Source organism: Gopherus flavomarginatus, chromosome 9, assembly GCF_025201925.1.
Source record: "Gopherus flavomarginatus isolate rGopFla2 chromosome 9, rGopFla2.mat.asm, whole genome shotgun sequence".
Lineage (NCBI taxonomy): Eukaryota > Metazoa > Chordata > Testudines > Testudinidae > Gopherus > Gopherus flavomarginatus.
In genome coordinates, this window is record NC_066625.1 from 15,879,589 (window position 1) to 15,900,342 (window position 20,754).

Genomic DNA, 20,754 nt, shown 5'->3' on the forward strand with positions numbered 1-20,754 from the left:
GAAGTATAGAGGGGCATGTAAGAAAGTTTACAAAAACTGAACAGGGTACAGCTTAAGATTTGCTAAGGCAGATGACACAGCATACATCCCTTGTGCTGTAAGGCAGCAGAGAAAGCACTGAGGTAGTTGGGGGCTATGCTTCATTATATAGTCTTGTGTGCTGAATGGGTGCCATTACAAGGAAGCAGTCCTGTAGCCCCATAAGACTCCGCTTTAAAGAGGATTCTGCATGCTTAAGGCATCAGGACACCATCCCTCAAATGGGAATCATAGAGGCCCTCAAAGAATAAAGTGTTCAACAAGTTCCATCAGGCTGCTAGTGCACTAACTTTCTCAGTGTACTTTCATTTTTGCTGTCTTTGTGATTTGTTTGCGATTTTTTTTTTGACTGCAAAAAAATTTGTTAGGGTGTCTGTCCTTAATATCACTATATAAGGCACTTATAGCCATGTAATGGGATAATTGATGTTGTCTCTAAATCTTATTCTCACTAACCTGCACTTTCCTGTTGATAAATTATTTGACTCCCATTCCCAGTAAGACTATTAAGGAGGCTTCTGAATTGTGGAAGATTTTCCTCTGAAAATTCAACTCCTCCAGGTACCATTGATTTTCCTCCCTAAAATGGAAAAAGGCCCTTTTGTCCCTTTCTTTGGACAGAGTTTCCTGCTACTGCTTCAAGCATCAGCCCGGGAATCCAACATTTCTGCCAAACCAAATACCTTAAGAATCTAAGGTCAAGGCCCCACCTCATTCTCTCCCAGTAGAGGGCAGGCTGTCCTGTTTGCAAGGCAGGGGGGAAGGACCTCAGTCTGAAAATTTCAGGTGAACATAAAGCAGCTTTGCAGATAGTAACTTCAGTTTTACTTCCTGATCAGCATTAGTAATTTAATGTCTATCCATTTGGAACTCTTCGGCTTCATAGGTTGTCGTAAGTCTTGCTAGCCTGTTAGTGAAATTTAGCAAGTTAGAGTATTTTGTTACTTTGCAGTTGGTTGCATAGTTTGAGAAACCTGCAGTAATCAGCCAGTCACCCACCTTTATGGCAAAGACACTGAAATTATTTATAGACTGTGGGTTTCTCATTGAGCTTTTTTTCTCTGGCACCCTAGCAAACTAGAGAGCACCTGAAAGTGTTTGAAACCACCCAATGGAAAGTTACTAGGTTATAGACAATCTTCAGCAGCACAAGTTCTTTGACCGTGGGATCATGGTTGCATTAGCTGCCAACAAGGAAGGTGTGTAGACCTCTTCTGGATGCTTTAGCCACAAACATATGGCAAGAAATTATTTCTGTTCTATTAAGTTAGAGTTCAAGGCCGTGTTTGGTCCTATAGCACATGCCATCATATGAGTGTAAATGAGACCTGCTTGAGTGCACACTACCAACATCTGTCATAGGAATCAGGACACTAGCTCTGAACCAGGAAACCATGAAATTGATGAGTTCTACAGATTGTTGTACTTACAGAAGAATTTTTATTTTTTTTTAAGCTATGAATCTGCCAATTTTATTTAATTTCCCCTTGTTTCTTGTTTGAGAGAGTTGTATGGATGGAAGTTGAATTAAGTTTTTTTGGTTTTTTTTTCCTCTTGCTTTACACAGTGCTTGAATAACTCTCGGCTTGATGTCTTTTGCTTTCAGTATCCACCTCGATGCCATGCTATAGCACAGGGGTTCTCAAACGGAGTCACAAGGTTATTATTTGGGATGGGGGGTCACAAGCTGTCAGCCTCTACCTCAAACCCGGCTTCACCTCCAGCATTCATAATAGTGCTAAATATAAAAAAAGTGTTTTTAATTTATAAGGGCGGGGGGGCCGCACTCAAAGGCTTGCTGTGTGAAAGGGGTCACCAATACAAATGTTTGAGAACCACTGCTATAGCACAAGTTATTTTCTGATAAACTTTCTTTTATTCTCTGGGATGCCCAGTGTCCTTATGCCTGTTCATCCCAGACCCCTGAAAAAACTAAAACAACTCAGAGCTTACATATCTTTCTTGTACTAGTCTGGTCTCAGTTCAGAGAATGAAAATTAAAATGGCTAGAGGTCTGGGCTTTATTATCGCAAATCCTGAACTAGCATTATTAAAAATGGCTAGATGATACTTGGAGCAATCTGATTTTAAAGCTTGTGTCACTTAACTTTTTAAAACTTTTCTATTGTTTTAGCAAACTTGTTAAGTGTTCATGTCATCACTGTGACTTTCTCTCCTGATGAGGTCCTAAACTGCTGCTGCCCTAAGCAGTTATATGTTTAAAAGGAGCGATAAAGTTTAAGAAATGGTCTGACTCTATCTTTGCATTTGCCTGATATTTTTTGCACATAACTACTGAGAAGTAGAGCTAATGAAAGGTTTTACACAGTTAACATTTAAGTAACAGATATTGAAAACATAACAAATTAAGAGTCATCCATGTTATAGCATCCAGTATCTCAGATTGTGGCACAGAGAAATGCTTTGGTTGATGAGTAGACTTTCTGGACTTGAAAACTCTTCCACACACTAGTCCTGGACCAGTTATCCTGGTCCAACAGTGTCTTTTACTGTTTCCTTTTGAACTTTTGGCTCAGGATCCTGGCTCTAAATGACAGTTTCTTGTCCTTCCTTTCCGCTGGTTCCATTACTTTATCATACCTCTGCTGTGTCTGTAGTTTTGCATAAGATTAACAAAAGCAGTTTAAAGTAGAAAAGAACTCTCTCTTGCCTTCCTTTAATACTGTAATATGCTGACGTAAATTAGCCCCTTCTGTCTGCTTCATATATGATTATACTTCTGGTTAGACTCTCTGAGAATCTTCCTCTTACAGTAATTTTTAAAATAAACATTCTTGCAGAGTTTGAGTATTTGCTAAGCAAAAAATGTACCTAGTTTCACAGAAAATTTATTCTTTTAGTTTTGTTTTATCGCGTGTTCCTTTTCCCTTGAAGACATGACTGTCTTTTATAGTTATGCTTTCCTTGATGATGAGGAACAGATTAATCTAAATCATCTTAAAAACAAATGAATCTAAAACATTATTAATCTAAAACATAATTTCTCTCTCCATACAGCACAGAGCTTGCTTCAGTCCTCCATGGCTGGCTGTAAAAGGACTCTTCCATAGTCACACACTTAACAAAGATCCCACTTGTATAGTGCAATCTTAATTCTGCCCCTTGTCAGAACTAATAAGGTTGCAGTGTTCTTTTGGCTAACTACCCATAAAATGGTGTGATAGTTCATGTGGACATATAGCAGACAACTGTGGAACAACTTGCCCATAAGGCCAGTCTCTTCCTAACCCCTGTTAGTGGGGTTGACTTATACTATGAAGCAGAAGGGTTTATATCCCTTATAAAAATGTTTCTGTCTGTTGTATCTGTAGGTATTTACATCGATAGATACCTTGATTTCTTTTTCAAATTCTCCTAAGCTCTTGGCCTCCATATCTTGTGAACATGAGTTCCACAGATTATATTGTGCTTTTATTTGTTATGAATTTGTTGCCAGTTTTATTTAATGCCCCTTTATTCTTGTAGTATATGTGATTTGTTGTGTGGATCCTTGATGGGACAGTGGTTTAGCATAACCGGTGCTCTGAACAATAAAACTGCTCCTGAGAACAGTTCCCTTGCTAGAGTAAAATCTGCGCTGGTGAAGGGGAACATTCACTAACAAATGTTTGTGGTAACAAATCTCTGTAGATAAGGGATTTAATTTAAAAAAATCAGTAGTGTACATTACTATAATGAAAACGGCTATATTTTGGAGTGCTCTTTATTCTTCTGCAGTTCATTAGTTTCTGTGTTTTTTCTAGCAGATGTTGTAACTGATTTAAAATATGTCACTGACTTACTTGCAGGCCAGTAATGGACAGTGGTACCAGATGAATGATTCCGTGGTGTCCAACAGTGACATCAGATCTGTGCTTAATCAGCAAGCTTATGTGCTTTTTTATATCAGGTAATATCAAGTACCAAAATGTGTTCAAGATTTAGTTACTTTCTTGTCCTTCATATTTTTTTTTCTTTTTCCCATTTGTGTTTTTTCCTCTCCTGGGAAAAATTCCAGTTTGGTTAATTCATCTCTGTCTACTCTAAAACTCCAGCTATATTTTAAGCTATAGAAGTTGTCCTTCCCTGCCTGACTTAATTTTTTGTTTTTTGCTGGTGTAAGTTAAATGTCTGTCATCCTACACCCACCACTGAAAGAGTTATCTACAGAGGGAAGTGATGCCTGTATAGGTGGAGCATTTTGAATCTTCTGGATCAAATGCTGTGTAATTGGTTGACTTCGGGGGAGGGAGATTGAGGTGATGGGTGTTGTGAAGCTGAGTTGCCGCTTGGGGTTGGGAAATTATAATCGGAGGTCTGTTATCTAATTTACGATTTGTAGCCTTGGTTAAAGTTTGTTTGTTTAAAAAAAACAGTTTCTGTGAAGTATTAAACTGTGGGATGTGTCTAAAACTTGGTCTAAGCAAAAGAACAAATCTGAATGAATGAATGAATAATTAGCTTTCGTTTCTTCAGGTCCCACGATATGAAAAATGGAGGAGAACACGCCCATTCCATTCATACACCAGGACAGTCTTCTCCCCGTCCAGTTATCAGTCAGCGGGTGGTTAATAGCAGGCAGGGGGCATCAGGATTTATAGGACCACAGCTTCCTCCTCACATGATTAAGGTAATCTTCGTATGTAGATAATGGCATCAACTTGGTGGCCGGAGTTTTGTAAACAGCCTTTGTTTATCTGTTATAAATGTTCAGGATCTCAGATTTCCTTTCCCTACAATACAGCTCTGTGCACAATGCTCCTTCTGCAGCCTAAGCAGCTAGAAACACTTTAATAGAGACAAATACTGAACTGTGCAAATATTACTTCCCCATTGCTTTGAACTTCAAACTAGATGCCAAAAGTACTCAAAAAAAGCACAGTCAAAATATTTACTTTAAATAATACTTGAATTTATTAAAACTGAAAAAATTTAAAAAATCCAACTTACTTGCTTTATTTATGCTGTTTCATCTTTTGCACTTCAGTTGAGATGGTAAAACCAGACTGGCTTGTTCTCAGTTATTAATACAAATATTTTGAGGGTTTTTTGTTTTTGTTTTGTATCTTACAAACCAGCAAAGGATTGCAATTGGTGTTAGCTTTTTAAAAAACAAAACAAAATGTGACCACTGAACTACTGGCAAGATTTTATATATAACTCATATAGGAGTGTTTTCTGCTTAGTCACTGGGGCAGTTTGTAGAAATATGAAGTAAGCCCATTATGTCTTGGGATATTAAATGCTGTCTATCCACATGAACACATTTTCATAGTGATTTCTTTGTAATTACAGAATTCCAGTCATTTAAATGGAACTGGATCACTGAAAGAAACTCCAAGCAGTTCTGTGGCAAGTGCTAGCAATATTACCCTAAACAGACCAGCTTCAGCTCCACCTTCAACTTCCATTCAAAATTGGACAATTAACAGACCCACTATTCCTGATCCATCGAAAAAACAGAAAATCACTATCAGCATTCACAATAACAAATTGCCTACTCGCCAAACTCTGTCTCAACCCAACCTTCATAATTCTTTGGAGAATCTCAGCAAGCCTGTTCCTTCAGCCACGATTACGAATTCCTCTGCAGTAAAGTCTACCTCAAGTGCACCTACATCAGTTGCTACTAAAGTATCTAAACAAACAACTCCTAGTGAATCTTGTTCTAAGCCATTAATGAATGGCAAGTCTAAACTAAACTCTAGTACGTTGGTCCCTTACGGTGCAGAATCTTCAGAAGAATCTGATGAGGAGTCGAAGGGATTAGTTAAGGAGAATGGCCACTCAAAATCTTTTAATGGAATTTTGATTGGAAATGTAGTTAGTACATTACAGAACTCTTGTTCTTCCTGTCAAGATGCTGAAGAGGTTGTATCCCAGCATGAACTGCCAAAAAATGTTACAGTTAATGGTGCTATTAGTATAGATAGTGATCCTGAAGAAAATGGATTGAAATTTGATGAACCTACTTGCCAAGTCAAGCCTGTTAAATCTACAGAAATTCCATTTTCTAAAGTGAATGGATTGCATGGAAAAGTGAGTTTTACATTTGTTTCTTCTAGACTATCTCTTCGTGGCAAATTATAAATATGACTGTGATGCGTTCTATATTAAAATGTTCCTCATTCAGGTGAAGTTCAGAGGAAAATATTCAACACAGGCTGGCATCATAGCACTTTGTGCTGCAGTCCCTTAGATCTTGCATACTAATCAGGGTTAAACTGAATCAGTACTTGCTAATCTCATTTCCATATCTGTAAAATGGAGAGAGCATGCATCTCTGTGGTGTCTTAATAATATTTAGCATTTGTATAATGTTTTGCAAACACTAACTGTTCTTCTTAGGTGGGTACAGTAAGCATTATGTTGTGCTCAGGTACCAGAGAGATAGGTGTGCTAAATACTTGGCTATAATTCCATCTGGTAAAATGGGGAAACTGAAACATGGAGAGGTTAAGTGATTTACCTGAGGCTATATAGCAAGTCAGGCTTAGGATCTGGGTCTACAAAACCACACTGCTTTTTTATGTAAAACTTTGAGGTAGTAAAGTGCTCAGTGATGTTGTCCCAGTGCATGTTGGGGGCATTGTTCTGTTAGGTGTGCAATCTTTCCGATGAGACAAAAACTGTGGTGCTAACTACCAAAGAACATATGTCACTCTTTATATGAGGGCTGCTGTGTCTGGTATGTTGTCCAGATTTCATCTGACAGTTGTATTCTGCCTGTCTTAATTCCCCTATAGTTTAAAGTGTGTAGTACATCTCTACCCCGATATAACGCGAATTTGGATATAACGCGGTAAAGCAGCGCTTGGAGGGGCGGGGGGCGGCGCAGGACTGTGCACTCTGGTGGATCAAATCAAGTTGGATATAATGCAGTTTCATCTATAACGCAGTAAGATTTTTTTTGGCTCCCAGCTGTGTTATATCAAGGTAGAGGTGTATTGTACTTTTTCTTTTTCTAAATTGTGATGTAGTATTGTGTGCTGTTAATGCTTGCAATATTGAATGTTAGGGTGCTGTGCCTACAGTGATCCATGTGTATAGTCTGTATGTCTGATCATGATTGGACTGAGATGCTATGTAAGTTTGTATGATTGCTATCATTCCGTATGTTTTAACTTATACCTTTTTAATTGTAGATAATACCTACAGCTTTGCCACCAGTTCCCGAAGATAGAATTTTAGAGTCTTTCCGATATAACCAGTTGAAAAGCTTGTCAGAGGAAATAAGGTAAAATACACTTTGTCCAAATTAAGATTCCATACAAGTTTTATTATAGGTATACTAACTATTAATAATACTTAAATGGAAAGATTTAGCTCACTGTAGGAATACCATACCAAAACTAATGGTAGTGAGAACAGAACATATGTTTGGCATCGTGCCTATTCTTATATTAAAAACCGTTGATGCCTCATGGAAAACTTTGGAAAAACATTCTATGTAGAAACCATTCTGTCGTATTGTCTATATTTTCTATATTGCTCTTCCCCTTTTTTTCACTCCTAGGGATGCATGCATGAACACGATATCTATTTATTAGTGTGGGTATAAGTATTTTTCGGTCTACCACACTTCTAAAATATGGGCAGCTCATTAGGAGTAATCCCAGCTGCTCTGCTAGGACACTGACCAGGTGAGTGTAAATTCCTGCCACCTGTCTTCCCTTGCCTCTGGGAGGGAGGGAGAGGGAAACCCACTATTTCAACGTTTTTATTGTGAGTAAGGGCAAGCATGGCGAGTATGGTCATGAGTCAACGCAGCAAATAGATGGCGGGGAAGTAGGAGAACTGACAGGGTAGGTGCTCCTGACGTGTTGCACATAGAAAAGCAAGCAAAAGAGCTTCCCCGTGCGAAGGGAATATATTATAAGTAGATGTGTTTCTAAACAGAATGTCTTTCAGAGTTTTCCAGGAGTCAGATGTTTACCGATGAAAAGGATTTTACTCTTAACAATCATCATGTAGAGTATTTGTCTTATTTCTGTTGAAATTCACAAATACATTTCTATTTTGTGCAGTGCAACTGGACTTGAAAAAACTTCTGAAAATGATGGTCATATAGAAAATTTAGTGAGTGGCAACAATACTGTTTCCTATGAGAAGTCTAGTAAAGTTCCCGCTAACCTTAGCTGCAATGTCCAGAATCCCTTTACTACATCAGATGCTGAGACCATTTCTACCAAAGAAGAAATTGCCGAAAGTATTGTATCAAAAACTGATAATGCACATTCTGATATCAGTGGTCAGTGTAACACTAAGAAAATATCCCTGGGAATTGATGATGAATTCTCTAAACAGTGTGATCCCAAGGATTATGCAGATAAGATAAGAGGAACGCAAGAGGTAAAAATGACTTTGAAGGAGAGTCCTCTGCACATCAGAGGGTCTGCTGAGACTGCAGAGAAATTGGGGCAAAGCCCCTTCCTAAAGTCTGACAGTGAATGTAGTTCTAAAAAACTTGCAGCTCTAAACATTATAGATGAATGCCAAGAAACAAAGGAGAGTGCTAATAATTACACAGATGTACTACCTACTAATGACTCTTCTGCTACAAGGTTGGATAAAGTTTTAGAGAGTCATTATTCTAAAGAAAATGATGGACTGGATGGTAATGAAATATGTGAAGAAAATAAGGATAGGCAAAAATTTAAGGCTCATTCTCCAGTTAAGGAAAAAAATTGCACTCCCAAAAAAACTGACAAAGGGCATTACCGTACTAAAAGAGAGCGCTCTGAAAGTGAAGAGCAGGAGAAGCAAACCAAACGCAAACCAGATGATGATTATTCCAGAAAAAGGCAATCCTACAGCAAGGAGAGTATGAAGCAAGATCGCTATAAGCAGGAGCACTGCAATGGAAATAAGTACAAACTTATGCATAGTGAAAGAAACAGCCCTGATAATGGCAGAAGTTTAGGAAAATACACCTATTATAGATCCCGAAGTAGAGGGAAAACTGATCAGGAGAGGAGTAGATATTACCATTCTAAAAGGGAAAGATCTTGGAGTAGGGAAAGATATTACCAAGATATACCAAGGAGATGGGATAAGTGCAGATATTACAATGATTATCATCCTTCTTATGCAGCAAGAGATGGTAGAGAGAGAAAATTCTTTCATGGGGACAGAGACTATGACAAATCAAGTCAAGTTTACAACAGTAGGTCATACAGGGATTATTATTACACAAGCAGATGGAATCATGAACCAATAGCTAAAGAGAGAGAGAAACATCATTTTGGCAGCTCCAAAATAGACTTATATAATTGCTCAGTTCCCTCTCAGCACTCTGAAAAATATTCCCATGAAAAATGTGCATCCATGTCTGAAGAAAACAATTCAAGTTTTGAGATGTCTTGCCACAAATATGAATATCTAAAAGACAGAAAAAGAAAATGTGCTAGTCTAGAAGGTAGTGACAGTGATATGGAAAAGAAACACAGAAGGAGTCTGGAGAGTGAGCCAACGGAAGAGCAAAAAGTGAAAAAACACAAGAAGTCAAAGAAAAAAAAGAAGTCCAAAGATAAACACAGAGAGAAAGATGAGAGGTAAGCAAGAGAAACTTTTATTTACAATGTTCTAAACAAACTCCTAATTTGTCTCTGGCTGTTTCCCTGTTCGTCTTCCTTCTTTTTTCCATTGCTTCTGAGCCCATTGCATTGTAAAATCTGTCAGGGGAGATCATGTTAGTTTGATGTGTCTTGCATAGATGGGATCAAACCATGTTGTTGAGTTGTGAGAGAGCTTTGGAACAGGATCGAACAAATAATGTTCTAATAATCTGTAAACAGACCCTGACTAAGTTTATTGTACACTTTTCAAAACAGGCTATGGTCAGACTTGGGTAGGTAGGCCATGACGTAACGTTTCCTCCCAAAGTAGGGATGGGCTAAATTTGTTTGCACCAAATGGTAGCCTGGAATAGAGAGGTGCAGTCATACAGCTGTTCTTTTAACTGAATGGAAGCTGTATGTGTCCAGTCACAAGTCTAGATGGGTGTGGAGTGCACAGGACCAGTTCATGTGTATAGAAAAAGGAGGTTTGGAGAGACACTAGTGCTTCTCTGCCTTCTCTGTCCAACAAAATCAGCTGTATTTTTGTCAGAGGGGAGTGCAGATACAGTGAAGTACAGCATGACAGTAAGGTAGAGCAGGCAGGGAAACACTAATGCTTTCCCTCTTCCATCTTCTGAACCCTTGAGCTGATCCTGAAGCCCTCTGCTTGGACTCCACTACTCTTAGCAAACCCTGTCCAAGAAGAATCTCTTCCCCCTCCATGAGAAGACTCATGATTGCACTGGGATTCTTCCTTGCACAAGGCAGCAATCTCAGATAGTCCAGGAAGCCACCTTTATCAGACAGCCCCCCAACTACACTCATCTGCAGGCCTGAAACCCCTTCTGTCTCCCACAGAAACCAGTAATATCCTCTGTTGGTTTTTATTGCAGAAAAGGAAACTTATAGCAAGTCATAACTTTACTTAGGCTTTGTGAAATAAGAATCCTGAGAGTTTGTTCAGAGGCCCCCCAAAAAGTCAGAATCACAAGTGAAACTTCAAAAAGGTGGGATTTAAAATTGCTTAGAATTCCTACAATACAGAAGTATGTGTTATGAAAACAAGGTAGAAAATTAGTTTTTCTTCCTAAGTGATCTGTGTGAAGCTTATTGCTAATTTAAGGGAGTACAGTGCTAGTTTTCGTGTTTGCAACTTAACTAAACTGTGGAGCCACTGTGGCACCTCACTGCTCAGGAGTAGTATGTAATAATACTGTCCTGTCATAGCAGAGAAATTACATCGTGTTTTGACCCTTCTACTGACAGCCTCGTGTTTTAGGTCCACTTTCATATTTATACTTAATTGCTAGATTATTTATAATTTGATTTTAAATATTATAAAACACAAAGATGGACCAGTTGGATCACTTGATGGACTGAAGCCCATGATTATGGCTGGGTGTGAAGAAAATGTTGTACTGCTTTGAGTTGCACTCTGTTATACAGTTCCTTATTTCATACTGTGTGAAAGTGAGCTATGGCTAACTTGGTTGCCAGTAACTAGTGTATTTTGAGTGTTATATAACCACGGCCCTGTGTGCTCTATTGCACAATGGGACCAAATTTTTTGCGCTATCATGAAATTCTTTTCATTCCCATCTCCCACCCACTCCACACATAACTATGGTTCATTGCTAGAATCTATTAAGTTGACTTAAAATTGGTGGATGATTATGGTCAACAGTGATTAGATTTGGGGATAGTTTTTGCTATGATCACCAGGTGGTTCCTCTCGAAACCCTGGTGCTGCTGCACTTTTCTCCAGTCAGCCCAGTTAATCAATCTACACTTCTGATTCCTCCCATTCCCTTGCTGTAAATTGGGCTCTGATTCTGACTGACTCTGTGGAACAATACAGGGAGCAGGCACTGTAATCCAGTTATCTCCTCCTTTGGGGAAAGCTGGCCACAACTGGTAGCTTTTGGCAGGGTAGAGGGACAGAAAATAAAGGATCGGGTATTCGGTTGTAGCAAAATGCTGAATTCCATGGCATCTTGGAATATTCTATAGCCACATAATTGCAAAGTCCAGAGGATCCTGACTGAGATGCCTGTGTTTTATGAGGTCTGCGGGCTCAGGCAGGCATTGTTCTACACTGGCCTGCTGTCTGTTTACAAGTTCAAAGTTAATATTTCTAATCCTTATGGCTAAGAAAATATTTATTTTAAATGAAAGCTCAGATTCTGGAGTCCATTTCTGCAGCAGGGTCTGAATTCTGTAGCCCTGGAATCACTGAATACATAGGCCTCTGTATATAATTCATTGTCTTCTAATGTTCCAAAACTGTTTTTCACATTAAAAAAAAAAGTAGTGAGCTGGCTACATGTAGCCTGTTCTCTTGTAATACTCTCCTAATTTAAGAACCCAATAAGTACTACTAGTCTCTTATTTTTAGATACTTGGTTTGTATTCTGATGTGAGTTCACTGTACTTATCCTGACTCTTCAGAAAAATGACTTAATTGACATTGTGTATATAGAATGCGAAGGCATCTCGTGAATACAGAACACTTTTCACTGTGTTGGAAATAACATGTAATACAGTATACCTGCATTAAACTAGAAAAGCAGTATCTTCCAGTAACAGTTTGAGTATTTCTCGTCTCCATCCCATTGCTCTCCCTTCTAATCAGACATTTAAAAGCAAGTGTGTAGTAGTCATGGAGAGTGAAGACATGCTAAGGTTCCCCTTATAATGAGCTGTGCTTTCTCTCAGGAGGCAAATGATGCAAATTGTGTCTGATGCTTGCCAGGTTTCTAAATGGTGTGTCTGTGTGTGTGTGTGAGAGTGAAATAGACAAACTGAGAACTGATTTTTAAAAGAACTTCAATGTGTGATCATCTTGATAATTTAGTCTTACATCAGAGCGCTGACCTCTGTGTAGTGTTTGATAGGTATAGAGTTCAATATTTTGTGCTAATCAGTGGCATATGTTTAAAACGCTCCCTTTTGAAAAAGAAACCTTGAGAGAAGGACAAAAGTGGCAAGCTAAATAAACTAACTTGGGGATGAAAATGGAGACTGCTTAACTGTTTCTTTGCCTGCTGAACACAGCTGATCCGTTAGCCAGTGGTACCCAACCTTTTTGTGGCTAGTAGCACATTCATGTTTTCAGAAGAGTGTGGCAGGCACTAACAATTTTTCAAGGCTTTATTTTGTATTTGTACATTAAATAATGTGAAAATCATATTTAATTACATAATATATGAATCCATAAGATAAAAAGGTAATTTTACACGTAAAAGGTATTAATTAAATTATTCGGCAATTACTCTTTCACCGTACCATGTGAATTTGCTCTTTTTTTATCTATCTGTAAGAAAAATTAAGGCATTTTTACAAAATAAATATCATAAACATTCGGTCCATTCTGCAGAGGTGGAGCGTGTTGTTTTTTTCGTTTGGCAGCAGTTCTGGGCAGTGCAGAGAGAAGCCTGAGAGAAGCCACAGGGACAGAGAACACCGGTGCCCGCAGCACTCTGTCCCCAGCAGGCGCGGGGCCCTGGCTTCTCTCCCCTGCTGGGCACTAGGTGGGCCCCGTGCCTGCCAGGGACAGAGAACACCGGCGCCCGCAACCTGCAGCCCCGGAGTTCTCTGTCCCTGGCAGGCGTGGGGCCGCGGTTTCTCTCCCCTGCTGGGCACTAGGTGGGCGCACATAAATGCTCCAGCGGGCGCCACGTTGGGGACCACTGCGTTAGGCAAAGTGCATTACCTGATGTATTGAGTATTCCACTGTTTTCAGCAGAGCAGCACAGCTGCTGGAGGAGAGGAACAGCAGCACAACTGTTAAGAAAATAAAATGTTCTTTTTATTGTGAACTTCAGCCAGCCAGATTTTAGCAGATATGACCTGTAGCCAAATTTAGAACAATAATATCTTTTCTATGCATGTGCCTAACTCTCTCAAAAATTAATAAGTTGTATATGTATAAATAGTGTAATATGTTTGTAACAATAGTGTAAGCATCACATTTGTTTTCATATTAACTTCTGTGGTATTTTTCAGACACCGCCAGGATTCAGACTTCTCTGGGGCCTGCTCTGATTCTGACATCCACAGACATAAGAAAAAGAAGAAGAAAAAGAAGAAACATACAAAGAAATCTGAGGGCTTTATTGACTATTTAGATCCTAATATCCAGAAGAATGCTGGCTCCGAGACTAAGACATGGGAGAAAAAAGAATTTCATTGTACGGATGACCCTCCATCTGAAGAATATAGTAAACATGGGAGTAAATGGCCTCATGAGGGAGGGGATGCTGATTCCTGTCATAAAACAAAATACATAGGAGGAGGCCAAGAAAATAGCTATCACGTGTCTAAAGAGTATAGCAAAGGTAAGAGATCATTAGAAATTAATGGGATTTCTATTTTTTCAAATAGAGAAAAATATTTAAAGTAATTTTAAGTGCATTGTAATACATAGACAATATGTCACATCTTCAAGACAGCAAGCAACACAATTATGTTGGATAATTTCTTCAGTTTTGTATATCTGTGAAATAAAGTAGATAAAATTAGTGATTGTTACCCTGGGTTATTGACTAGATATAGTTTCTGTTGTCAGCATCTTTGTTACAAGAAATCCTGAGGCAGATCATATTGATGAGTTGTAGTATGAGCTTACATCTAGTAGGGAAGGGAAGAATGTTGCTATTTTATATTCTGCCTGTGTCAAGTCTGCTTAATTTAAATATTTTTGCCTCTTGGGGTTTTTTTTCCTGAGTACAGTAAACATTTTTATACTAATGTGTGTCCTTTTTATAATTTTTTTTTTTTTTTTGCGAGGGGAGAAGGGGAAGTCCAAAAATTTTTGGAATCCAGTAATCCTTGACCAACAAAGTCTCTACACAAAACTATTCATCATATATAGGGCCCTACCAAATTCACAGTCCATTTTGGTCAATTTCATAGTCATGGGATTTTAAAAATCATAAATTTCAGAGTGTTGTAACTGTAGGAGTCCTGACCCAAAAAGGAGTTGAGGGGGAGGTTCGCAAGGTTATTGTAGGGGTGGTTGTGGTACTGCTACCCTTACTTCTGCACTGCTGCTGGTGGCAGTGCTGCCTTCAGAGCTGGGCAGCTGGAGAGCAGTGGCTGCTGGCTGGGAGCCCAGCTCTGAAGGCAGAGTAGCAGCAGCACAGGAGGAAGGATGGCCTGGTATGATAATGCCACCCTTCTGCGCTGCTGCCTGCAGAGCTGGGCCCTCAGTCAGCAGCCGCCACTCTCTGGCCACCCAGCTCTGAAGGCAGCAGCGCAGAAGTAAGGGTGGCATAGCATGGTATTGCCGCCCTCACATCTGCACTGCTGCTGGTGGGGCACTTTCTTCAGAGCTGGGTGCCCGGCCAACAGCTGCCGCACTCCTGCTGCCCAGCTCTTAAGTCAGTGAAACCCTCCAAAATAACCTTGTAACCCCCTTGCAACTCCCTTTTGGGTCAGGACCCCCAATTTCAGAAATGCTGGTCTCTCCCCATAAAATCCGTATAGTAGAGAGTAAAAGCACACAAAAGACCAGATTTCATGGTCAGTGATGTGTTTTTCATGTCCGTGAACTTGGTAGAGCCCTAATCATATAAAAAACTACCAATAGATGTGTTTACCTACATTACCATGTGGGAAATTGGATTCTAAATCATCCCTTCTTTTCTGAGCAGGGAAGTGGGAGGAAAGCCTTACATTGTTCTGTAATAATTCCTCTGGCCATGCTGGAAGCATTGGTGACTGGCTAAAGGATGACTGCATAAGGGAGTGGATAGCACAGTGTTGTTGTAATTGGTTATCTTGTGACTAAGGGAGATGAAGGAAATAAGGGTGGATGATATAAATCAAAATAACAAATCACCAATTCTAATCTTGATTTAAATCAGAAAACAGGAAATCTTGACATAAATTACAGATTTTAATTTTGTTTTGCATTTGGGACTGGACTTGGATTTGAGACCTGGGTTCTATTCCCAGCTCAGTCACTGGTCTGCTAGGTAACCTTGGGTACCTCATCTGTAAAATGGGGAGAATGATGGTTACATCCTTTGTCAAGTGCTTTGAGATCTACTGATAAATGCTGTATAAGACCTAGGTATTTGCACTTCAAAGGAACTTTCCTAGAGAAAGGTTCAGTGTAATTGATTAGCATGTTTAAATGGTTATACTAATGTGGAATCAGATACGCTTTTTACACCAAATTTTATAGTTTTGCTAAACAGGAGGGGACACTGCATCTATACACCTTTAAGAAATGATATAGCGTAACGTGTGTGTGTGTGTGTGTGTGTGTGTGTGTGTGTGTGTATATATATATATCAGATTCTTAATTATATTTTTGTTAGAAAATGAAAAGCTCATTTCTGTATTCTTTGTATTAAAGTGCATTTGGATGGAATTTTAATGTAAAAAAATTACTGTTTTTAGTTAAATAAAACTACTGTACATATGCTGGATGTATAAAGTTTACCAAATTGTGTAAAAAAGTTAAATAATTTATAACTGATTTTATTAAACACAGGAAACATTTACTGTAGTTAGTGACTATTTCTAGTTACTGTGGGCCAGATTCTGTATATAATTAAAAAGGCAGCACTGTTTCCCTCCTTTAAACTTGAGGAGGGCTCATCGATACACCATACTTTTTATTTAAATTATATTAATAGATTATAGAAATGTGAGGCCTTAATTTAGATTTTCATATTTAATTGTAAATAGATTTAAGAATTATTTACTTTAAATTAAAAATCTGACTTTTCTAAAAAAAAAAAAAAAAAATTACCCACCCTTCTGTAAATACACAAAACCATGTAAGGGAGAAGCAAAAAGATGGTCAGCAATGCACCATGCAGAGAATCCCTGCTCCAAAGTAGTCAAGAATTAAGGAAGACTTAAGATTGGACACATTAGAAGTCTCCCTGTGGGGATGTATTAGTTGTTTTATTAATTGCTGTATAAACTCAATTAAGGTCCCTGAAGTAGTAGGTTTTTAATAATACTTTACTTTTATAATTCTTTTTATCTGACGATTTGAAAGTACTTCATAAGTCTGGATCAGTATCATGACCATATTGCAGATAAGGAAACTGAGGCATAGAGGTTAACTGATTTGCCCAAGGTCCTTGCAGAGCTGGAACTTGAATCCAAATCAGACTCCCAGTCCAATATTCTATCAATTGGACTATACTTCCTTGGGATTGCATGAAGACAGAATGGTAGTTTGACAAATTAAGATTGGGGGAGTATTTCATGTAGAGGAGTGGCATGGTCAAATGCACATAGATGAAGGAGATTAACAAGGTATTGAAACTGGTATAGTTGGTGGAGGATTTGAGTTAGGGGATGAGGTCTGAAATGTAGGTAAGGACAGAGTTGTGAAGGGCTTTGAAAGGTACAAATGAGTAGTTTAAACTTGATGTGGTGATTAATTGGCAAACCAGTGAAGGAGTTCAGAGAGGGCAGTAAATTCACTCTGATCAATCAGGAAGATAACTTGGAAGCTGCATTTTGAACAGATCGGGAAGGAGTGAAGTAAGGGAAGAAAATTTCAGAAATCAAGATGGGAAATGATGCTATGTGATGTCCAGATACAGATTAGTAGCATTCCAATAAAAAATCTTATTAACAAAGGCTGCCAAAATGAGTCACTTCGTTAGAAACACTGCCGCAGTAACAATTTGTTTATAGTAAGAGTGCTGACTTGTTAATCAAGATAATGCTAGTTTGTGATAAGTGGGTTTTAACATTGAAATACTTTCTATTTCAGCTATAGACCTACTTTGTCATAAGGACCATGGACACACAGTCATTAAATCTTTGGATGGCAACTTTGCATACACAGATGAAACCAGATGGAAAGTATGTTAAATTCCTGTGATTCTATTTCATTTTGGGTATAGTAATACAGACAAATTGGCTGCTGCGGGCTTTTTCCCCTATGTTTATTAACATAAGAGATCAATTTGACATCTCCCCTATAGAACAAAAAATACAGTCCTAATTTGGATTCTAAATGTAATGTGTTGGACTCTCTCCTACTGCTCTTGCCTAACACCAATATACCAGATAGTTCTGAATTAATGTTTTTTAACCCTTCGGCATCAGCCGTAGACTTGACCCATACAGCTATCAGTGGCTGAAAATTAAGTTATTGGCAACATTTTCTTGTTTAAAAACTTTATGAAAATGTTCATAAACTATTTAGTACCATCTTTAGATCAGAGAAATTGAGATATAGTTCCAGATATCCAAATACCAAATGTGTATAGTAAGATTAATTTCAAAGTCTAATATTTTAATTTTACTTGTATTGCTGTAAATTGGTATAGATTGAGTGGTTTCCAAAAACTAAGCACCAATTGCTAGACACTAAAAATCAGGGACTGAATAGAGACACTGGTTTATTATAGGGATGGCCTAACCGTGGCTCCTGAGCTGCATGCGACTCTCTTACAGTTAGTGTGGCTTGCGGAGCCCCCTATACCCCCCATCTCTGCTTACCACACTGGGTGGGGGGGAGCTTGGGGTTCCTGCCCTGCAGCAGGGTGGCCGGGCTCCTGCTCTGTGCAAGGCCTCAAGCCGCAGCAGCCACACCTGGCTCTTGTACTTCTGATTATTATTTTATGTGGCTGGGAGGGTCAGGCAGCCCCCAGCTTATTACAACAATCTGTAACCCACTAACACTCTATTTTTGTCCTATAACTGCAGAGGTGTTAACAGGCCCCTCTATTTTGAATGGTCCTTTAGAATAAACCCTCACTATTTATGCTAAACAGTCTGTTCCACCCTGCATTTAGCAGTGACACTGAGGGGCATGTCTGCACTGACACTTTACAGCGCTGCAACTTATTTGTTCAGAGGTGTGAAAAAACACCCCCCTGAGCGCTGCAATTTTCAGTGCTGTAAAGTGCCAGTGCAGACAGTGCACTAGTGCTGGGAGCTATTTCCCCCCCACCCCCGGTGGGTTTTTTATAGTGCTGGGAGAGCTCTCTTCCAGTGCTATTCCGCAACTAAACAAGCACTTTAACATTGGTAGTGAAGACATGCCATGAGTATCTTTCCCAAACCTGAAGAAGAGACTCTGTATCATTCGAAAGCTAGTCTCTCTCATCAACAGAAGTTGATCCAATAAAATATTACCTCACCTATTTGTCTCCCTAATATCCTGGAACCAACAAGCTACAACTACACTGTATACACCAGTTGATTGTAGTACTTACCCAGGATTTTGTTTTTTTTCTCAACACTAGTACAACAGTGCTCTGTAAAGTAGCAAATGAATTACATTGGTTTTATAACAGCTGAGATTTTGCCAACCTATTTTCCTCTCTTGTAGGTGAGTGAAAAGTAATCCTTGCAGGAAAAACTCACTAGCCACAGGCAAGTTCTGTTTGTCAATCTTCAGGTTTTTTTTATGTCCTTGGCAATTGGGTGAGGGGGGCTCTGTTGCTAACAAATTGTGGCCTGAAGATGCATATAACTTTGAGGTGAAAAGTCAGCATCTTACTGTCCACTCTAATGGTCAAAGAGTGTTGGCAATGTCATTCTAGCATAGATAACAAGTGAACTTCAGCATCTCAGCAGTTGTGAGCTGCATTGTGTGTTACTGCTGGATTATTAAGACAGGGAAACATGCCTTTAAACTTGATTTAAATTGTGGTGATCTGCTAGTCTTCCTGTTGGAATGACTTTTCATTTATTTAAAGCAGCTGTTTCTATGGCTAATGTAAATTGCAATTACACTAAGGCTTTGTCTACACTAGCACTTTTGTTGGCAACATTGTTGTTGGTCAGGGGTATGAAAAACCCACACCTCTGACGGACATAAGTTTCACCAACAAAAGCACTGGTGTGGACAATTCTCTGTTAGTGGGAGATGCTCTCCTGCTGACATAACTACCGCTGTTCATTGGAAATGGTTTAATTATGCCAGTGGGAGAGCTCTCTCGCCAGCATAGAGAGGCTACATGGGAGACCTTACAGGGGTGCAGCTGGGCCACTGTAAGGTCTGTAGTATAGACATAGCCTAAGAGTAGTGTTCTGCACTGAAAATTCCCTTCAGGGCAAGAGGTGGAGAAACTACTAACAATGGAAAGGGGTATAAATGGGTTCATAGTATCTAGAAATACTTTGAGTATTTTTAGATCTCGGTATCCAGGGGCTGCCTTCAGATTCCTAAAATGTAGGTAGTTGCCATAGTTTCCCCTCTTCTACAGTGTGAGAAGCTGATCAACTACAGATTTCTATTGCTACTCTCTAAGTTCCAGCAAGCCATTTCTGTTCCTCTGCCAAGGAAGCAAAGCAGTAGCAATATAGCTCTTTATATTAATTTGATTGAAAAATCCATCTCTATATATACACTAGTACCTACCACAGATAGATAACATTTTAATAGTATCAGTTCCTCTTCTCAAGAACTAATAAGTATCTCAAATAGCACAGTTTGAGAAATATGGACTTTTTAATGGGAAAAGTGTAGGTGCAGTCCTCGTTCCAAAGCCTATATCTTCCTGTTTTAGATAAGAAACTAGAAGGCAGAGCACAGAGGGAAATTATAATCAGATTTTAAAGGATTTTGTCTGTAATGAATGAGAGCTGGCCAGCAGGTGGCAAAATTGGTTCGGTACAGACAAGTAAAATATGTGGTAAGGAAGCGTGTGTTGTTTTTCTGTGTGTTGTGATTTATTGTGGTGTAGGGCAGAAATGTGTTACAGTAACAAAATCCAAAAATTATATTCCCTCTTCAAAATACTGCCCTGCACAATAGGCAGAATGATACTGTTGTGGTGACAGTGCTGGGCAGAGGAACCTCCTACATCTGAGGAATCTTAACCTTTTCATATACTTAAGGAAGTCAGTTGGCTTTATTTAGACCAGGGGTGGGCAAACTTTTTGGCCTGAGGGCCACATCTGGGTATGGAAATTGTATGGTGGGCCATGAATGCTCATGAAATTAGGGGCTGGGGTGTGGGCTCTGGGGTTGGGGCCAGAAATGAGGAGTTCAGGGTGCAGGAGGGGGCTTCGGCCTGGGGCAGCAGGTTGGGATGTGTGGGGAGGGTGGGGTCTGGGGTGGGGCTGAGGATAAGGGGTTGGAGGTGTAGGAGGGTGCTCTGGGCTGGGACCAAGGGCTTCAGAGGGTGGGAGGACGATCAGGGTTGGGTGTAGGAGGGGGTAA

The 20,754-nt window shown here is 39.3% G+C and overlaps 1 protein-coding gene across 2 annotated transcripts in view; it reads left to right on the forward strand.

The window, feature by feature from the left end:
* Positions 1–20,754, forward strand: part of USP42 (ubiquitin specific peptidase 42) — a 40,097-nt gene that overhangs the window by 16,813 nt on the left and 2,530 nt on the right. Inside the window, exons 11-18 of one of the 2 annotated variants that reach the window (XM_050966702.1) lie at positions 3,849–3,949; positions 4,516–4,669; positions 5,335–6,078; positions 7,185–7,276; positions 8,067–9,593; positions 13,605–13,936; positions 17,347–17,438; positions 18,916–18,959. In XM_050966702.1, the coding sequence (XP_050822659.1) occupies positions 3,849–3,949; positions 4,516–4,669; positions 5,335–6,078; positions 7,185–7,276; positions 8,067–9,593; positions 13,605–13,936; positions 17,347–17,438; positions 18,916–18,930 (3,057 nt within the window). In that variant the 3' untranslated portion in view covers positions 18,931–18,959. The remainder of the gene's footprint in view (positions 1–3,848; positions 3,950–4,515; positions 4,670–5,334; positions 6,079–7,184; positions 7,277–8,066; positions 9,594–13,604; positions 13,937–17,346; positions 17,439–18,915; positions 18,960–20,754) is intronic. The other variant, XM_050966701.1, reaches the window with a different exon arrangement.